The 19,743-nt window shown below is 35.9% G+C and overlaps 2 protein-coding genes across 2 annotated transcripts in view; both read right to left on the reverse strand.

Annotated features, from left to right (window-relative positions):
* Positions 1 to 2,215: 2,215 nt before the first annotated feature.
* Positions 2,216 to 7,297, reverse strand: LOC144956813 (uncharacterized). The gene is made up of 3 exons (XM_078887549.1): positions 7,076 to 7,297; positions 6,193 to 6,316; positions 2,216 to 4,891 (listed from the first exon to the last, which is right to left on the reverse strand). The coding sequence occupies exons 2-3, from the start codon at positions 6,269 to 6,271 to the stop codon at positions 3,402 to 3,404; spliced, it is 1,569 nt and encodes a 522-aa protein (XP_078743675.1). The 5' UTR covers positions 6,272 to 6,316; positions 7,076 to 7,297; the 3' UTR covers positions 2,216 to 3,401.
* A 1,368-nt stretch (positions 7,298 to 8,665) lies between these two features.
* Positions 8,666 to 19,743, reverse strand: part of LOC144956639 (uncharacterized) — an 11,888-nt gene continuing 810 nt past the window's right edge. Inside the window, exons 2-5 of the mRNA XM_078887279.1 lie at positions 18,524 to 18,697; positions 16,599 to 16,691; positions 14,848 to 15,097; positions 8,666 to 11,510 (exon numbers count right to left, since the gene is read on the reverse strand). Of these exons, the coding sequence (XP_078743405.1) occupies positions 10,147 to 11,510; positions 14,848 to 15,097; positions 16,599 to 16,691; positions 18,524 to 18,688 (1,872 nt within the window). The 5' untranslated portion in view covers positions 18,689 to 18,697 and the 3' untranslated portion in view covers positions 8,666 to 10,146. The remainder of the gene's footprint in view (positions 11,511 to 14,847; positions 15,098 to 16,598; positions 16,692 to 18,523; positions 18,698 to 19,743) is intronic.

The raw sequence follows: 19,743 nt of genomic DNA on the forward strand, positions 1-19,743 counted from the left end.
ATGGGATAGTAATAAAAACATTTATAAAGAATTGGTACAAGAAAAAGAAAGACAATAGGGAATTATTCTAAATAGGGAACAGAAGTAGATTCCAAGAGCACACTAGGGCCTATTACTATTAGTGTACTTAGTTTGAGATCAACTAAAAGTCTCATCCAAAAAAAATAAAAACTTTTTTAAAACTTGAGCTTTTATATAGCGCAATATCCACCAAATGTACCCAAAGCGCTTTACAAAGGGTCCCTGACCGACAACAACACATAGAACAAGACATGACGCCTGTTGGGCGATATTACTTTTTTTTTTTCCCGACAGAGACAACGCGTCAACGGCCAGGTACTCATTTTCACTTAAGTACGATGAGAGTAAAGAGCCTTTTCCGAGGATTAAATTATGCGCCGAGCAAGGATCGAACCCAGGACCTTCCGATCCGAAAGCGAGTGTCATACCACGAGACCACATAGCCGTGTCATCCAAACACAAGTACAGGTCCCCACTAAAAAGAACACACTCAAATGTTTGCAAATCAGTGTATGTTTTTAAACAAAACAATTATAACAGTACACAACAGAGAGATGATCTGAAAGGGGAAAAAATATCACCTCCGAAAATTCTACATTTGACTGTTTCCCTCCCAGCCAAAGATTCCAGCCAGGGCCATGATAAAACATAAAATAAATATAATAAGAAATCTTGTTCCATGACAAAGCCAGAAAGCAAGTTGGAAAGACATGGAATGAGCTGAACGGGCTGGCACAGGACAGAGATGTCTGGAGGAACTTTGTTGGCGCCTTATGTTCCACAAGAAACAAAGAGGATAAGAAGAAGAAGTTGGAAAAGAAGATACAGTAGGTGCCTCCCTAACCACACTATGGGAGGACAATAAAATGAGTTTTTACCATCGAAATCATGCCAACATACCATTTAGAGCCGATGGGGCACATTAAATATCAGATTCAGTGTGGAACTTTGACTTTGTTTATACCTTTATTGTCATTTTACTACTTTGAATATTAGTCGGCTATGCTAATGTCACTCGAATGATGGCCGGAGATTAATTTGATAATACTGGAACAAGCGCGTTTTAATTATTATACAAATCCATAAGCTATAGTTTTTGTTTTGTTTGTTTAAAATTTTTTTTACGGCGCTTGCAACACATTTAGGTCATATCAGCGCCAGTAAAAAGGAAGAAATTGGGATAGTCACAAAATTAGAAAAAGTAAGACTCAAGATAAAGGGGAATTGGTTCAAATAGGGAACAGGTGTAGATTCCAAGAGCACACTATCACCTAAATGTCTCATCTCGACACAAGCACAGGTCCCCACTAAGAGGAACATATTCAAATGTTTACAAAACATAATATGTAAAACAAAAACAAAAAATTACAGGGCATAACAAGACCAAAAAAAAAAAAAAGATCATCTCCCAAAACTCTAATTGTATTCATTTGACTGTTTCCCTCCCAGCCAGGGTATCGGCCACGCCAGGACAAAACCAAGTAATCTCATTCCAAGACAAAGACAGAAAGCATGTTGGAAAACAGATAAACAGATATAGGGGGATAGAAGACACAGTATGTATCTCCCTGCCCACTATGGGAGGTCAGGAACCCCATCTAGCATGAGCTACAGTGAGGGACGGATAACTCGAGGCCGCATATGTTGGTGTCCTTGTAACTTGATGTTTATTCCCTGTTCCCGGCCTCAAATATTTATTATTATTATTATTATTATTATTATTATTATTATTATTATTATTATTATTATATTAATATATATATATATATATATATATATATATATATATATATAATATATATATATATATATATATATATATATATATATATTATATATAATATATACACACACACACACGTATAAAACAAAAACAAGCACTACATTTAACTCGATGTGACGGATAATTCGTCAGGTTTTGTCGACATCGTGTTATCCGTCACTCCCTGTATAACTTCAGGTGGACGCAACAGTATGGTATAGACTCAACAACAATAATTAATTAATTAAGCTGCTCGCATCACACAAACAAATAATATTTTATAATGGCAACAATGTGCACGTATATGTGGCAAACGGCCTCAAAACATTATGTCAGACTGACTTAGCTACTCAAATTCGAATTTAGAATTTAAAAAATAAGAAACTTTTATGTATGAAAATTATAGGTTTAGACAACATGAACAATTAATTGTTTTTATAAGAACGTTGCTTTTAATCATAATTGATTGTACCTTTTATTGTGTGTGCAATAATAAACAATATTATGATGCACATAGCATGGCCATCAAAGGAAAGAGGGTGGGGGTAAAGCAACTGATTGCAATGTCACAACTTTTCAATCACAAATTATCTGTCTTTTACTTTTCAATCACAAATATCTGTCTTTTAGACGGGGATCTGAGTTTCAGTGAAACATCTCCTTAGAAGTATAACGATGGTTTCCACCTCAGTGTCCCTTGGTCGGTTATTTCCAAGGTGCCAACAAAAACCATAGCCAATAAGAAAAAAAAAACAAAAAACAACACATGTCATGTTATATAGGAGAGTAGTACACACCCTCTACAATATTCGAGTTATTATTGCCTTGTAATTTATTGAAGATTTCAAAATTTATTAACCTGTATGCCTGATCAGGATAAAATATTTTAGTATGCAATCAATAGATAGTTCGAAGATGACGTCACTCAGGTCTTTGTTTTTGTCTTTTGCCATCCGCGTTTATGAGTAATGCTCACTGAACTGTATTAACCTGACTATAAACATTCATGGATACACACAGTTTTGTGTGTTGGTCCGTTATACTTCCGGATGGCAATGTTATGAGCTTCTTGGCCAAGCGCATTCTATCTATACCTCGTTTTACCCTCTCTACATCTTCACATATTTTAGGTGTGTGATTTGGTAGGATGAGACTTATAGAATTGATTTTTTTAAAAAGCTTTGCGAACATGCCTGTCAATGGGGACAAAACAGGTATACAGACGAAATAACATCAAATGACTGATCGTTTAGAGTGGAAAATTTGATAGAAAAAAATATATGTTTCATGAGAGATATTCTGAAAAAGAAAAATTAGTGTGGCTATGTGGTCTAGTGGTATGACACTCGCTTTCGGATCGGAAGGTCCTGGGTTCGAGCCTCGCTCAGCGCATAGTTGAGTCCTTGGAGAAGGCTCTTTACTCACATTCTCTCACCGTACTCAGGTGTAAAATGAGTACCTGGCCGTTAACAGCGTTGTCTATGTCCCAAAAATTTGTAATATCGCCTGACAGGCGTCATGTCTCGTCCTACACGTTATCTGTTGCTGTTGGCCAGAGACCCCTTGTAAAGCGCTTTGAGCACGTTTAGTGGATATTGCGCTATATAAAAGCACAAGTTTAAGAAAAAAGAGGGGGTCTTAAGCGCCATTCTTCGATTGATTTTAAGTACTGCGTGTTGCTTTTCAATTCCGAATGAGATCCATCTGATATATTTTGAAAAAACGTTTCCCATTTATTATCAGTCGAAGAATACGGACCCTTTTTGACTATATCAAGGTGATGACTTTTTAATGCATCTCTCCAGTTTGTGAGAACGTAATTCGGCTCAATTTGATTTTGACCACTCTTATTTATTTGAATAATTCTTTGAATAGCTCCAGAATGTGTTGAAGATAAATCAAAACGACAGTGATGTAAAACTTCTCCTGCTATGACAACCGTGGCACCGCTAGAACCTTGGCATGTATCTGCGTCATATTCAACATAAAAAGAAAAGCTCTGATTATCATAGACATTTTTAAAAGCACTTGATACATCAAACTCCACTTCTGGTAGACTAATGAAATTGCTTTCGTTATGGAGAGAGAACTTTGTTTCTGGAGGAAAAGTTATCCACTGCTCCTTTGAAATCAAGCCCTGGAACAAGTACTGTGCATTTATTGGAAGCTTCACGAACAATGAACTCTGAAATGTGTAAACCGTGTCCTGGTCACACGGGGCTGATTCACCTAAGAGCTCTTGCAGCAATTCCTCTGATGAAGATTGTGAATTTTCACTCAAGCGACATTTTATCTCATGAGGTTCAAATTTTAGAACATTGCGTATCGAATGCTTTGACGGTAGAGCTGTAAACACCCGACAAACCTTTCCAATAGTCACGTGTTTGCTTCGTCCATGGGGATGAGATACGATAACGGGAAATGGTATATCAATAAAACGGACAGGTGAAAATCGATCAATAATTTTATCCAAACCAGAATCATGGCAGATACACAGAATCTCAACATAGTCATCACGACACAAAGAATCAACATCCAAGAGGCATGAACGTCCTTTGAGTATCCTTTCACCATGCAGATAGATGATCCCTTGTCTCTCTTCTGTATCGTAGAACATCTCACATTCCACGTTCTCAGCTTCTGAGTCATCAAACACGACATGAGCAGCAGTACTAACTATTACCAACCGATCCGTGGTCTTAAGATTGTTACTAGGCCTATACTTGTGATATTTTTTACAATAAGAACAAGGGATAAAGCCACTGAATTTACCTTTAAACTGACTGGCCTCGTCTAAAATGTAACCTGTGCCAACTCTCACCAATCTCTTACTACCTTTGAACTGTTTGTAGGGATAAGGCGCATTGCTGTTTGGGTAGGTATCCGGTCGTTTAGGACTTGTACAACGCACAGTGATTTTCACTGTTCTGTCACATATCATTCTGATTGTTTTCCCCATACTTTCCGTCCTATAGTCTGGGGGGAGGTGCTCAAGGCTGAATTCATTCACGGGAATAAAATTTTTATGACCACGATTTTTCTGGCATGATTGAAAAAGTTGCAGGGCATTGGGTCCGCCCTCGTAAAGTAATTCACACTCAGGGATGACTGTTGAGAATAAAATGATAAATATTATGTGTTATTGTTTGGGTCTAGAGACACTGAGATACACACAATTGAAAGGTATCGACCACAACACACACACACACACACACACACACACACACACACACACACACACACACAAAATCTGCTTTTTGCAAATCAGACATAATATAGTCAAGTACCAGTTAAAAGCCCATCAGGTATTATGTCAGGGTAACCATATTATTATGCTGAATTTTGAGATGGAAATCACAAGGCCAGTTTTGGCTTCAATATGATCATCTCTAGATAATGAAAAAGACCCTGATAATAATCATAACCAGCTCTCGGAGTAAAACCGGTCTTATTTTAATCAGCATTTCGCAAACGGTTTTAACTCACTCAATCCTAGAGATTTTTGCTTCTTTCAAAATTGGAAAAAAAAAGTATTAAAAATGAGCATGTACATAAATAGTTTTATTAAAATATCATTAACATGCAATAACTAAAAACATTAGCTTTGATACTACGCCTATAATTTGTCTCAGAAAAATGTTATAAATAGGCATGGGGTAAAAGTAACCCCGGGTATACTTCGGTGTTAGGGTTGAGTGAGTTAAGACTGGATTTTCCAAATCAATCGCTTTAGATTCTAAGTATAAGTTGTGAGAATATACAAACTTTATTCTCAGCAAATGGATAAGCCAGTTAGAGATGAATTTTGACTCATCTTCGGATCGGAAGGTCTTGCGTTTGAGTCCCACTCTGAGCAGCGCGTAGTTGAGTCCTTGGAAAAGGCTCTTTACTCACATTCTCTCACCGTACTCAGGTGTGAAATGAGTACCTGGCCGTTAATAGCGTTGTCTCTGTCCGAAAAAAATGGAAATATCGCCTAACAGGTGTCATGCCACGTCCTACATGTTAAGTGTTGCTTTTCAAAATCGGAAAAAATGTATTTAAAATGAGCATGTGCATAGATATTGTTATTCAACTATCATTAACATATAAACACTAAAAACATTAGCTTTTATACTACGCCTATAATTTGTCTCAGAAAAATGTAATTAATGGGCATGGGGTAAAAGTAACCCCGAGTAAACTACGGATATAGTCGGTGTTAGGGTTGAGTGAGTTAAAGATCAAACTAAGTCCCTATCACTATAATAGAAAGTTGACGTATATATACAACCCCTTAGCCACTTCCACTCAAATTTTACAGACATTTCATATCTACAAAATTTTAAAAATAAATGAATAAATAGTTGTTGTTTTTTGTTTTTTTTTAATCAATAAACAAACATATTTTAAAGTGAACTTAAACATACAAGGTCTTTCGTCTTTATCCTCTGGCCCATCTTGGAAGTGGGAGTGAGGAGTAAGTGGTTCCATGACTTGGTCATCCATCCTTGGCAAGATTACTTTTTAGTCCAGATGCTCTGTCTTTAGCTTCTGTCGGTGAATAATAATGATGATGATGATGATAATAATAATAATAATAATAATAATAATAATAATAATAATAATAATAATAATAATAATAATACTAAAAATAATAATTAATATGATGATGATGATGATGATGATGATGATGATGATGATGATGATGATGATGATGATGATGATGATGATGATGATGATGATGATAATAATGATGATGATGATGATGATGATGATGATGATGATGATGATGATAATAATAATAATAATATTAATGATTGTTGTTGTTGTTATCAATAATACGCCATATATATGGAGCCACAGATAGAGAAGCTTGTGTTTGTTGCTTGTTTTGACTTTTGATTGGATGAACCTGTTTGTGTCAGCCTCAAATTCTGTAAACTGTTTCCAACTTTGTTCAAGGCCTGATGGTTTTAATTATTGCTTGTGTGCAAAGTGCAGGTAGTCTTTATTTTATTTTCCCTTTGTGAGTTCGTGTTTTATTGTAAAGCGCCTTAGAGCATGAATTCGTGGAATTTGCGCGCAATACAAATGATTTATTTGTATTATTATTATTACTATTATTATTATTATTATTATTTAGAAGCAGAAAACAGGGGAGACCTTCCGAAAGCTCTTCGTACTAAGGGAAACAGCTCTAATATTCCCTCAACTAACCCAAAGGAAAAATAAACCTCTAGTACAGTAAGAAAAAAAAAAAACACACACACCCGAGCACCTTTACTAAGACTTATGACTTCTTTGCCTTACCTTTCTATCCAGGTTCATTTCTTTTTTTCTTTTTTATTATTATTCCAAAAGTGGGATGGCATGGCTTTCCACGGCTTACTCTCATAAATAAATCGTAAAAAAAACCGTGATTTTAAAAAAAAATGATATTGATAAATAACAACAGCGATCTAGCTATCTATCTATCAGCTGCACAGTACACACTACATTAATACTCATTGTGTTGTGAACTGGCAGTACAGTGCAGTAAACAGTAAACAAACAGAACACCGTTAGGCCTCTGCTGTGGATCGAGTAGGCACTAATCTATTTTTAACTTTGTGAAGACCCTGGTTACTAAATTTAGCTACCTTAATCACATAGGGAAATTCCGATATTACTTCACTTTTGGCACCGACCATTCTGTGCACCGAACAGGCATCAGGCCAGTGATATACAGTATCGTTATTGGACAGCTCACCCACATGATTGAATTGAAAACTTGGCTCCATAAGCCATGTCCGGATGGGAGAGTACATAATTGCAATCGTCACCTTCATCATCACTACCACCACAACCGCAGCAAAGATCATCACCATCGTCTCACTATTGCCACCACCACCACTAACACATCATTATCATAAGTTCCATCACTGCTACATCCTTCACTATCACTATCACCATCGTCACCACAAATAATATTGTAACTTCTCCACCACATCATTATCGCACTCACCACTACTGAAATCACCACACCACAAAAACAACTTCACCACATCATCATCACCATCACTACCCCCAATACTACTTCTCCACCACTATCACCACTACAGCAACCATCATATTGTCATCATCATCATCACTACCACTACCAACACGATTGCAACCACCACCACACCATCGTCATCATCACCAAACATCCACCACCACATCATCATAACCACTACCACAACTACTGCAATCAACGCTCTCCTAAAACTAATACTACACATTTGACTGTGTCCCTCCTAGCCAAGGTCTCCACCCAGGGCTAGGACAAAACTATGCTTATTTTTAAGGGTTTTACGGCGCTTGCGACACATTTTTTAGGTCATTTCAGCGCCAGTAAACAGGAAGAAATTGGGATAGTCAAAAAGTTAGAGAATTACAATTAAAGCACCCAAGAAAAAGTAAGACAAAGGTGAATTGGTTCAAATAGGGAATAGATGTAGAATACAAGAGCACACTATCAGTGTACTTAGTTTGATGTTTTGTTTTGTTGGGGTTTTTTTTGTTGTTGTTCGTTTTGTTTTTGTTTTTAAGGGTTTTACGGCGCTTGCAACACATTAAGGTCATATCAGCGCCAGTAAAAAGGAAGAAAATGGGATAGGAAAAAGTTCTAGAATTACAATTTAAGCACACAAAAAAGGGTGAGACAAAGGGGATAGAAGATACAGCAAGTAACCTCCTTTCTGATATGGGATGTGGAAAAAAAATCCACCCAGGAATATTACTTGACGAATAACAATTCAGTGCTTTTCCAACATAAGATAAATCCAACATGATTAGATGGGAACAAAAAACAAAAATAAAGAATACAAACAAAAGAGAAAATAAGAAATAAATAAAAATAAGAGGTTCAATGTGTGCATATTTTCGGTATTTTACTACCTAATCTTTATATGTTTTATTTTTCAAAACATTGAACATTGTAAATACAATTGAGTAACAATAACAATACAGTTTGTTTTTATGGGCTTTACGGCGCTTGCAACACATTTAGGTCATATCAGCGCCAGTAAAAAGGAAGAAAATGGGATAGTAAAACGTTCTAGAATTACAATTAAAGCATCCAAGAAAATAGAAGACAAAGGGGAATTGGGTCAACTAGGGAACAGATGTAGATTCCAAGAGCACACTATCAGTGTACTTAGTTTGAGATCACTTAAATGTCTATTCTGTCGTGTCCCATCCTGCATGTTAAATGTTGCTGTTGACCAGGGACCCCTTGTAAAGCGCTTTGAGCAAATTGTGTATGATAAAAACCAAACCACACAATAAGATGCCAGAATAACTACCAGAGGAGGTTTGTATAACATTATGCCAGAGGAAAACAATATAAAAGTACTCCAAAAAAAATCGTTTAAAAAATCTAAATCATCCTTAAAATAAAATTAAAAAATAAATAAAATAAAAAACAGAAGGGGGAAGGGGTTAAAACTAGATCCAGTCCTTCATTTGAAACTTTTAGAAAGAATCTGAAAACAGAACCTTTTCCCTGTGCCTTTTAGTCCATTGTATATCTTAATTTGTGCATTGTTCAACTATTGATTGTCACTGAAATCCTATTCCTTTATCATAGCACCCTGAGCACTTTAGGGTGGAAGTGTGCGCTTTATAAATGCTTCATTATTATTATTATTAACATGGATTCTTTTCTGGTATATGTCTTACATTATATCTCTTCAATTTTCATCTTGTAGTCATTGTCTGCTCACTTTGGTGTAGATATATCTTTTGACTTTGAGCTCACATTTGCAAGTTTATGGACAAAAACGTATATAACAGTATATTTACAGTATATAAACGTATATTTTTGTTTTTTTAAAAAGGAATGACATGGCTTTCTGTCAACAACAAAAACTGTTAAAAATTGTAATACTTTGTGTTAAACTCAGATATAATATACGAAAGAAAATTTCAACTTTTCACCTTCGTTTTTTCCCGAGTGGACAAGCCAACATTTCTCCCATATTAATGAATTTAACACAAAGTATTACAATTTAAACTGCTGAGGAGATTTCATTTTTGTATATTAATTTCTCATCTCAAATCTATGACATCACATTTTGGAAGATCCATGTCTTTATAACTGTTGAAGAAATTGCAAGAGTTGTTGTAGATTTCCCCATTTTTTAATGGCATTGGCATTAGTTCATTTGGCAGACATATTATTGACCAACATTTGTTATGAATTATTCTTATTGTTCATTTACAGTTGTTAGAAAACTGAGCAATGGTCCGTCTATTATATATGCTCCCAAAAGAAACCAGAAAATACTGGACGAATAATCTTGAGGAAATAAGATCTATATTAGCCAATATGTTTCCAAGAATCACTGACAACAGCAACCTCATGTCAAATCTATGAAATCACCTACTTCTAGACGATCCAGTCTGAAACCATTAGAGTTAGAGACAGCTGTGGAGGAAGTTGCGACAGATGTTTTTGACTTCCCTACATTTTTAACAGAAGGTGTTGATTTGGCAAACATGTTGTTGACTAACGATTGTTTTGACTTATTGTTACTTCTGTGGTCCGACTTCGAAGAAAACACATTTTTAATGGGTGAAACGGTGCACGTAGCTTCAGTAACAGTACTATCTATACTACTACTTTTACTACTAATGCTACTTTGATTATTACGTGAGAAAGGCAAAGATGGTGTAGAAGAGGCTGCAGGCATGCAAGATTTCAGCTTGGGTTGATTTGGAATCGGTTTGGACGCTAATGGGCATCGCTTTTTGGTGACCTTCTTCTTTAACAACTCGGAACACTTTGCAGCCCTACGAATTGGTGTGTCAAATGGTTCTTCAATTTTCGTCGACCCTCCCAAACCGTTGTAAGTCCGAGAAGGAGGTAAACCAACGCCTGATTTCAATAGGGTAAGGGGGCGGGATGAAGATATTCCTGTAAGCTTTTTCTGCATGATGGAAAAATTAGAATAAGGTATGCTGGGAGCTGAATCTTTCTCCAATTCAATTTTCCTCTGTTTTGCTGCCTGGAATTTCTCTGCTGCCGTTGTAATGCGAAGCAATTTCAGAACGGAGGGTGCCGATTCATAAAATTCACGCTTCTGGCTTTCATTATCAGAGTCTCTGTTTGACGAATTAGAGGAGATAATATTCTCAGCTTTTACATCATTATCACAACCAATACTGTCATCAAACAAGTCCGGAGAAAAGCATTGCCTATCACATTTTGAAGAAGATTTAGAACTTTCGACAACATTGTTGTTGTCAATTTCACACTTATCAATATCTCTATTATTGGAATCAGTGGGATGATCTGGTTTTGTGAGTGAAGAAGTCGATGGGGGTGGGGGAGGTGTGTAAGCAACATTTGGGCTCTCTTCATTTATAGCTGCTATAAAACTATGACTCCCTTCCGTCTTTTTACGCTTTAAGGCATTGCGTAAATGAACAATTTTCCTTCTATTAATATTTTTCTCTTTCTCCAAACAAGAGACCGTCTTAATCGATTCTTTCAGCTGGAGACTAAGTTGCTTCAATTCCTTCTTCATGTCTGTCATTTTGGTTCGGCCCAGGATGACCTGTAAGTTAAGCTCCCTGTTTTCATTTCGGAAGGATTTCTTGTCATCAAGAGCCTTGGAATATTCCCTTTTCATAACCACCAGCATACTTGAAAGCTGTTGAATAGCACTTTCTCCAGATTCCCCGTGGCATTTTACCATCTCATTCAGATCTTCTTCCGTTCCTTACGAAAAAAAGAAAATAAAGAAAAGAAAATTAGGACTGAGCAATGAGCTGGGTGGAGGAAGTTGAAGAAGAGCAGCAAACAGGCGATAATTATATACTCAATTATAAGAATTCTTACCTTTATCCACATATTGAATTAGTTAAATGAAAGATTTTAGTATCGACAATGCATAGTATATCACAATCATAATCTCGCGATTTCATCCATGAAACAGATGGGAATGGCAAGGGCAGTAATGTTGTTACCATCATACAGTCATAGTTCAAACCATTCGCGACTGCATAAACCTTTTAATTCCAGATGAAGTGAAAAAATGGTCAATTATTTTTCATGAACAAAAGGTTAACTTATTTTCTTAAAATCCTGAAATTACAGTAGGCAGCATAGCTCGGCGGTACAGCCTTTGCTTCGTACCCAAAAGGTACTGAGTTCGATCACCTGCTGCTGCGCTCTGTGGCCTTGAGCAAGTTAACTCGCTCTAGCTCAATTTGCAGCGCTGCACTGCGGCTGACACATGGGTTATTCCACAGTCTTTCCTTGGAATAGACCCTAAAGACAAATTTCCCCTATGGGATGAATAAAGGGAATTATATTTTATTTTTATTATTGGGCGTGAGAATTCAATCAATTAGAGAACAAATGCTTGACAACCCATGTTGTGGGTGCCCAAATCAGCGGTCAACAAGAACACTATCCATTCTATCTGACATCACATAAAAGTTCTGATGGTGACTGTCGTGTTCTTAGATCATTAATGAATAATATGTATATTTCCAAGAATCAACAAACCAAATTGTTACAGGAGAGAACATTTATTAAACTACATTAAATAAGATGCATGTGTACAGGATGACGGTTGGATACAGAATGACTCCCAACAAGGTAGCCAGTAGAACAAACGCTAGTTGTGAATGATACTACATTAGATAGACGATACAAGTTATGATACTTGAATACAATAACTTTCATTCACAATAGTGACAAAAAGTTTTAAAAAGGAGGAAATTTTTGAAAAATCAAGGAAAAGTGAACAATATCTATGAACACAGCCCATCTTGAAATGATTAGAAAGTTATCCAAGACCCATGAAAATTCACAAGAAAACAAAATGGGTTCTATGCATCCATGGGTGCCAGCAGGAAGAAGTGCTGAAACCTGAAACTAAAATCTCAACACTTTGCCAAACCTGAAAATGTTCCTCCTGAAAATGCGGCCTAAACTGTACTCTTATTTCATCGCTGTTTTTATACCATTATTAAATGATTACAAGGCAAACATATTGAAAAAATGAGGAAATTAATTTGATTTTAAAACCAACTTATCACACATAGTGAAATACTCACAGTGCAATTGTCTCTCTCAAGGGGAGCCAAAGAACAGAGAGAGACAGAGAGTACCAGAGGTACTTTACTCAAAACACTGAAACCGGAGGTATTTGACTTCGAGATATTGCGAAACCGGAATTTCGGCATGAACCGGAAAACTGGCATCCATGTATGCATCACATATTGCTGCAATAACTGAAACCAGTTTTTAAAATGGCGGAGTCCTTTTGTTTCAGGCTCTCTTTAAAAATAAAAAAAGCATTTGTTGTCATGTAGTCAACACATTATAATTAATTACACACCTTAGACACCTCCAAAATTACCAAGAACTAGAATCAAAGTAGGATCTTCTGACACGAGCAACTACAACAAAAAAACTGTGAACTATCCTGATGGGATGGATAGGAAACAAAATGCCATAAATCAAGTAAAAGTGATACAAAGCTGTGGACTATAAAAATTAATAAACAAAAATGAATATAAAAGCTTAAGAAAAGAACAAAATACCAAACACAGAATGTTTCTAGCTCAAAACCCTTCTTCGGCCAACAACAAAAATAATATAAATACATCCTTTCTAAAAAAAATATAGCCTTATGGAGAACATTGTGCTTATTTGAGTCAATAAAAAAATTGATACGGCGCACAACTCTACTGAAAGATTTGAAAAATAGAAATATATTTTTTACAGATAGATAAACAGATAACTTGATTTCCTTTTATAATTTAAAGTCAGTTTGAAAGTTCGTTAAGTCAAACAGATATCATAAAAAATTTACCGAAGACACTAACATCTCATGGCCACACCCTCAACTCTATCTGTCCAGTAGAGTCCTTACTTCCGTTGTGTTGATTTAGCGGTGATCAGTGTTGTTATGTAGTAGTGTGTTCTCATTGCGAGTATGTTTTATATGTGTGCGTGTGTGTGTATGTGTGTGGTGTATACATGTGTGTGTGTGTTTTGGAATGTGGTTGCATGGAAGAAAAAAAAAAAAAAGGGGGGGGGGGGGGGGGACACCATCAAGTAGAGAAATTCCTGAGCAAGGGGGGTGTGTTTGCTAGGAACTGTCAGATTGGCATTTTTTCAGCAAATCTAGGCATTCATAGTGATATAATTCACTTGATCACATGACGGTATTCGGATTTACAGAAATTTTAAACAAGTTTCACCGATTAACAACATCAACTAATATTACTGCTGATATTACTGTCGTTTTTAGGCCATCGATATGATAATTATTGCCCTGGGAAATATTTAGTTAAACGTTTCGGCAAACTGTCAATTGGTTCTGTCTAGCTTCTAGCCCGAACAAACCAAAAGTAGACAGATTCGGGCACTTGATATTTTTCGCATCCGCTTCAGATTCTCATATGACCTCACATAAGTAAAGGGGAGACATTCCAAAAGCTCCTACATCCCCAGTATTCATTCAATTTCTATTTTCACTGTTGATCTTTTGTCAGGCGTTTATTTATTCAACTTGTCATCATATAAAAGCGTTTTAAAAACTCTAGAACAAACCTTGATAGATTTGTGAAAGTTTAAAATTTCCTAATTTAACCATTGTTTTGATTCTCGGCCGCCATTTTAATTTGTGAAATATTGAAGGTAGTGCAAAGCACTCCCAAGTAAAGCGTGGTAAAGACGTGCGACTTATTGATATTGATATCTACTGACTATATATATCGAATATATCGAATATCGAATGAAAATAGTTCTTTCCCCGCGAAATTGCGGGCTTTTTACTAGTAACTTAAAAACCAGATAGTCAAACTGTTTTTCCACAGTAATGAAAATGTTTTTATTGTTGGCTGAAGAAGGGTTCCATGTTTGGTATTTTGTTCATTATTGAAGCTGTTATATTCATTTTCCATTTATTACTTTGAAAATCAAATAGGTCATGTTAATTACTGATTCTTTATGTTATACTTATCATTATGAAGACATCCTAATTGACATCCATTACTATTAACATCGCTGTCAAATTTATTGTACCAACTACACCGACCTTCCAACATTAGCTGGATATTCTCCAGTTTCCTCAGCTTTTTCTTTGTGGCATCGTAGTCAACAAGGTCCTTTTGCATTGATTCGTTTTCCTTCCCAACATGTATTAGATGTCTCTCAAACATCGATTTCTCCCTCTCTGCCTTCTTAAGCTGTTCCCGGACTTCCTCTTTTGAGGCTGCACATGCAGCTAGCTTGTCTTGGACTTCTTTCAAATCTTGCTTCAAAGCACCAAGGCTACATATTTGAGCCTAAAATTGAAAAAAGAAAAAAAAAGAAAAAAAGACGTAAATGCAAATGCATCACACGGATGCCTGGGTAAACAATGTTCTGTTTTTTTTCTTTTTTGTTTGTTTCTTTTTTGTGTGTTTTTTTTTAATGATTTGAGGTTTTGACAAAAGGCGCTATAGAAATATGCTTATAATTATTATTACACTGTATTATTATTATTATTATTATTATTATTATTATTATTATTATTATTATTATTATTATTATTATATTATTATTATTATTATTATTATTATTATTATTATTATTATTATAAAAAGATAAATAAATGAAATAAAATTTTAATCCAGAAATTTGAAACAAAAAAAAATTGAGTAAAAGAGAAAAAAAAGAAACACTCACAGATAATCATCTGAAATGTTTGAGCCGGGTGTATTAAAATGTCACTACAGATTGCACTAACTAAACTGGAGATACATAAAAATAATTAAGTTTTGATCAACAATGCAGAATTGTGTGCTGTGACCATTTTGCAACATAAAAATTTGCAGAACTTTGTTTCGTTTGTTTTTGTTTTTAAGGGTTTTAAGGCGCTTGCAACACATTTAGGTCATATCAGCGCCAGTAAAAAGGAAGAAAATGGGATAGTAAAAAGTTCTAGAATTACAATTAAAGCACCCAAGAAAAAGTAAGACATTGGGGAACTGGGAACAATAGGGATCAGATGTAGATTCCAAGAGCATACCACCAATGCACTTAGTTTGAGATCACCTATAAGTCTCATCCAGACACAAGCACAAAATCCAACAAAGAGGAATACACTCAAATGCTTGCATTATACATTAAAAATAACAAATATAATAACACATAACAGAGAGATGATTTACAACGAAAAAAATATCATCTCCCAAAACAATAACTATGCATTTGACTGTTTCCCTCCCAGCTAGGACTCCTGCCAGGGTCGGGACAAAACCGAGCAATCTCACACCAAGACAAAGACAGAAAGCAAGTTGGAAAACAGATATAAGGGGATAGAAGACACGGTAAGTACCTCCTTGCCCACTGTGGAGGTAGGGAACCCCACCCAGGAACTTTGTTTCAACTCAATATAACAGATTTTGTGATTCTTTCTACATATAAAATAAACTTGTATTATCATAAAATAGTTAAAATTAAAACATATTCATCTCATAATCTCACATCTTGTTCCTCCTCAAGTTTCAAATGATTTTCTAAAATAAAAAAGAAAATGAGTGAGTGTACTACAAACATGCAGAATCTTCAGGAGGAGGGGTGGGAATGTTTAAGATTTCATTCAATCATTTGAAATATATTTTTAAAGGAGAAAAATTTTAATAAAAGATTGAATTTGCAATCAGTTATCTAACTGGAGAAATAACAAACCAAAAAAGAACCCCCCCCCCCCCCAAAAAAAAAACAACAACTTTGTGTTAACATAATTCCCCCTTCCCTTGGCTCTGTTAGTTAAGTGTAATCCAATACTTAATGATATATCACCTTTAAAGCAGCAATCTGGTTGTGAAGTGTGTCAGAGTCTTCATTCTCTTCCTCGTTGATCTCTGGGATGTCGAAGAACAGTCTTTTTATTATCTGAAAATGACCAAAAAAAATTTTTAAAGGAAAATGTCTTAAATACAATAAACATCGGAGCTGGTTAATTAAAAGCTTTCCAAAATCAATAATATTGATTAAATAAAATTTGACAGCTTCTCTGCTTTCAATTTCATTACAACAGAAACAGAAGAAAATTTCTTAAAACCTATAAGTCCCGTGGATCCAGTGTTTATCCCAGATTCTGTAGTTTTATGTATTCAGTAACAATTGTTTGCTACCACTACGGTAGTGCTTTGTTGTAGACTAGCATTGTATCAAAGGGGTAGTGACTACCCCTTTGATACGATGCTAGTCTACAACAAAGCACTTTCCAGTAGACCAAACAAACCTAGCTACCCATCCACTGCTAAGTGGACAAAAGAACTTGGATGCCTTCCTCTAGCACACCATCAAGATGCCTAATCACAGATTCATGTCCAAGGTTGTGCCACTCCATCACAGCGACACACAAACAATGAATGTTCAGTGATTCTTTGTAACCTGGTAAAGTCTAATTATAATCAAATCATAGCAACATTAAATTTTTGATAAGGTACTAAATTACACAAATGTCAGCAGGTATCTAATGCATTCAGATACACTGTAATCCGCTTAAGATAAACTCCAAGGAACCAAAAAAAAGTTTATCTTATCCAAAACTTGACAGGAACAACTCTTCAGCAACACAAAAATTTGTTTCATCTATTTGTTATCCCCCTTTATGGAATCTATATCCCCAGAAAGACAGCCCAGCTTCCTTTTAAGCTTGGCTAAACTAAGAGTGACTTTTTTCCGTCTAATATTTGGAGTTAGAGTCATCCTTCGCAATGCAACAGGCATATGATGATCTAAAATCTTGAAAAGGCAGAGTGAGAATGGAGAAAAAAAGTTGGGAGAGTTGAGACGCTATCATCACTCATCCTCTAGTCTAAGCTAATTGCGCGATAAGTGCCAGTCTTGTTCTAATAGTAATAGATAACCAATTTGCGAGCCTTTACTTGCAACTAGCCAAGTGTGTGTAAAGCGAATATTTGCACACAATATACACTCAAATAATATAGCAGGTGTCGTTTCTTGATTGTGCGATGAGGAGACTATAAGATGGGAGATGGAGGTGGGGAGCGGGATGATTGAGAGACTCCCTGTCTATCCCAGTTATGCAGATCCAGATTGATGAGTTCATCTTATCCAGACTTGCTCACCGATGGAGTTTCTTAAACATTTTAAATAACTAATGATTTAGAGCAGAAAATCAGGACCAGCCTCAGAGTCTACTTTAAGCGAGAGTTTATCTTAACAGTTTATCTTAATCGGGGTGCATCTTTTATAACAATTTTTACACTTTTAGAACATGTTGAAAAATACATAAAAAATCTTCTTATATAAATATATATATACAAAGTCAACTGCATGCTTTGACAAAACAATCAAGGAATCTGTTTTGTTTTGGTTTGGTTTACTTTTTCTGTGTAGTTTTAAAGTTTTTTATCTTTTATTCAGCAGATGAATGATCAAGCTCACTCTCTACTGATAGAAAAAAAAAAATCAGGGCTGACAATCATGAGCTTTGATCCCATGTTGATTTTTTCTTCTTCTTGTTCTTTTATTTTTCAATATATTTGTCTGCCAATGCATCGTGCTATGCACCTTTTCAAATCGTGCACCAAGGCCTGCTCCCTGATTTACACTTTCATATTTTAAAGCCACAGCAAACACTAATATACTTCTAATTACGCAGTTTATGACATTTCTCATTTTGTTAAAAATATGAATTTTTGGTTTTAAAAAACTGATCAAGTTCTGTCTTGGGAAATTCATCAGAAACTAACCTGGTTTTTCTTCACTTGTTTTCGACAACTAGGACATGTGGAAGAGTTCGCAAGCCATCTCATTAGGCATTCTTCATGGAATGTGTGGCCACAAGGGACCGCAGCAATGTTCAAGTTACCACTGTTCTCAAAGAGATCAGCGCAAATACAGCACTGAGCCCTCATGGTATAGATCTATAACAAAAAAACAAAAACATCAATAATAAATTTTGAAAATCATTATAAAAAAATTGTTTCCCCCGCTTGGTGAATAATTACCAGCACATTACTTGAGCTGAAATTTAATAGAAGAAGAGGGGGCTGGGGTGCATAAATTCTGAAAAAAATAGGTGGGGGGGGGGGGGGGAGGAGGCAGCGATTCATCTATTTGATACAGTAAAGTATAGGGTGGAATCGGGTAATTTCGCAACAATCAGGTCTGCCTTGAGCAGCTGATTTGCCCATTGGACTACTGAGACAGAGAAGACATTCGGTTTATAATTTAGAGGGCCAATTAAATGTATTTCTATGACGTGTTAATGTAGATTCATGGCGAATAATATTCATAAGAGCTCTTTTTTGACTGCCACTGCTGTCAATTAAAGTCACTACAACACAGCAAGTCAATTCGCCGCCACAGTCGAGAATTTCTATACTTATTGTTTTTTTCCAAAAGCCTATATATATGGTGAATCAAATTTTCTATTTCTCAGACACTTTTGTCCTCAAACCTTTACATTATCTACCACTGCCAATTGCACGAGTCTTCTCTTGAGTGGCACCTGTATATGGAAGGTCTTCCCTATTGCCAGATATTTAATTGCACATGAGTTGAGTGCTGTGCTATAATGTATGTAAAGTGCCTTCCTCAGGACACCCTGCAATGCTAGGGTTACGTGATCATAGTCAGAGAAGGGGAAGGACTTCCGTAGATTCACAGGATGTCTAAAGTGGGGATTTTTTTTTTAATCATCGGGTGGTGGGGGGGGGGGGTGGAGGGTGAAGACCCCTGAATCCCCCCCCCCCCCTCAACCGTGCAATATCGAAACTGATGGGAACCAGAGTAAGTCAAAGTGGCGTCGACCGGAGTCGTAAACAACCGACTAAGCAAATTGTTTTTGAAATTAGAAAAATCACACCACTAAAACTAAAAGGAGGGAAAAGAAGAAGAAAAATTAGAAAAATCACATATTATAAAAATGAAACTTATCTTAAATAGTAAAATATGTATTGGACATTGC

Source organism: Berghia stephanieae, chromosome 11 (assembly GCF_034508935.2).
Source record: "Berghia stephanieae isolate SIO BIC M18660-M18661 chromosome 11, UCSD_Bste_1.3, whole genome shotgun sequence".
NCBI lineage: Eukaryota > Metazoa > Mollusca > Gastropoda > Nudibranchia > Aeolidiidae > Berghia > Berghia stephanieae.

Bases quoted from the DNA above. Each gene is read 5' to 3' on its own strand.
- LOC144956813 (XM_078887549.1), bottom strand. From the start codon at position 6,271: ATGGATGACCAAGTCATGGAACCACTTACTCCTCACTCCCACTTCCAA. The intron at 4,892-6,192 runs GTATGTTTAAGT...TATTCTCAACAG, and splicing joins GGATAAAGACGAAAGACCTT to TCATCCCTGAGTGTGAATTA.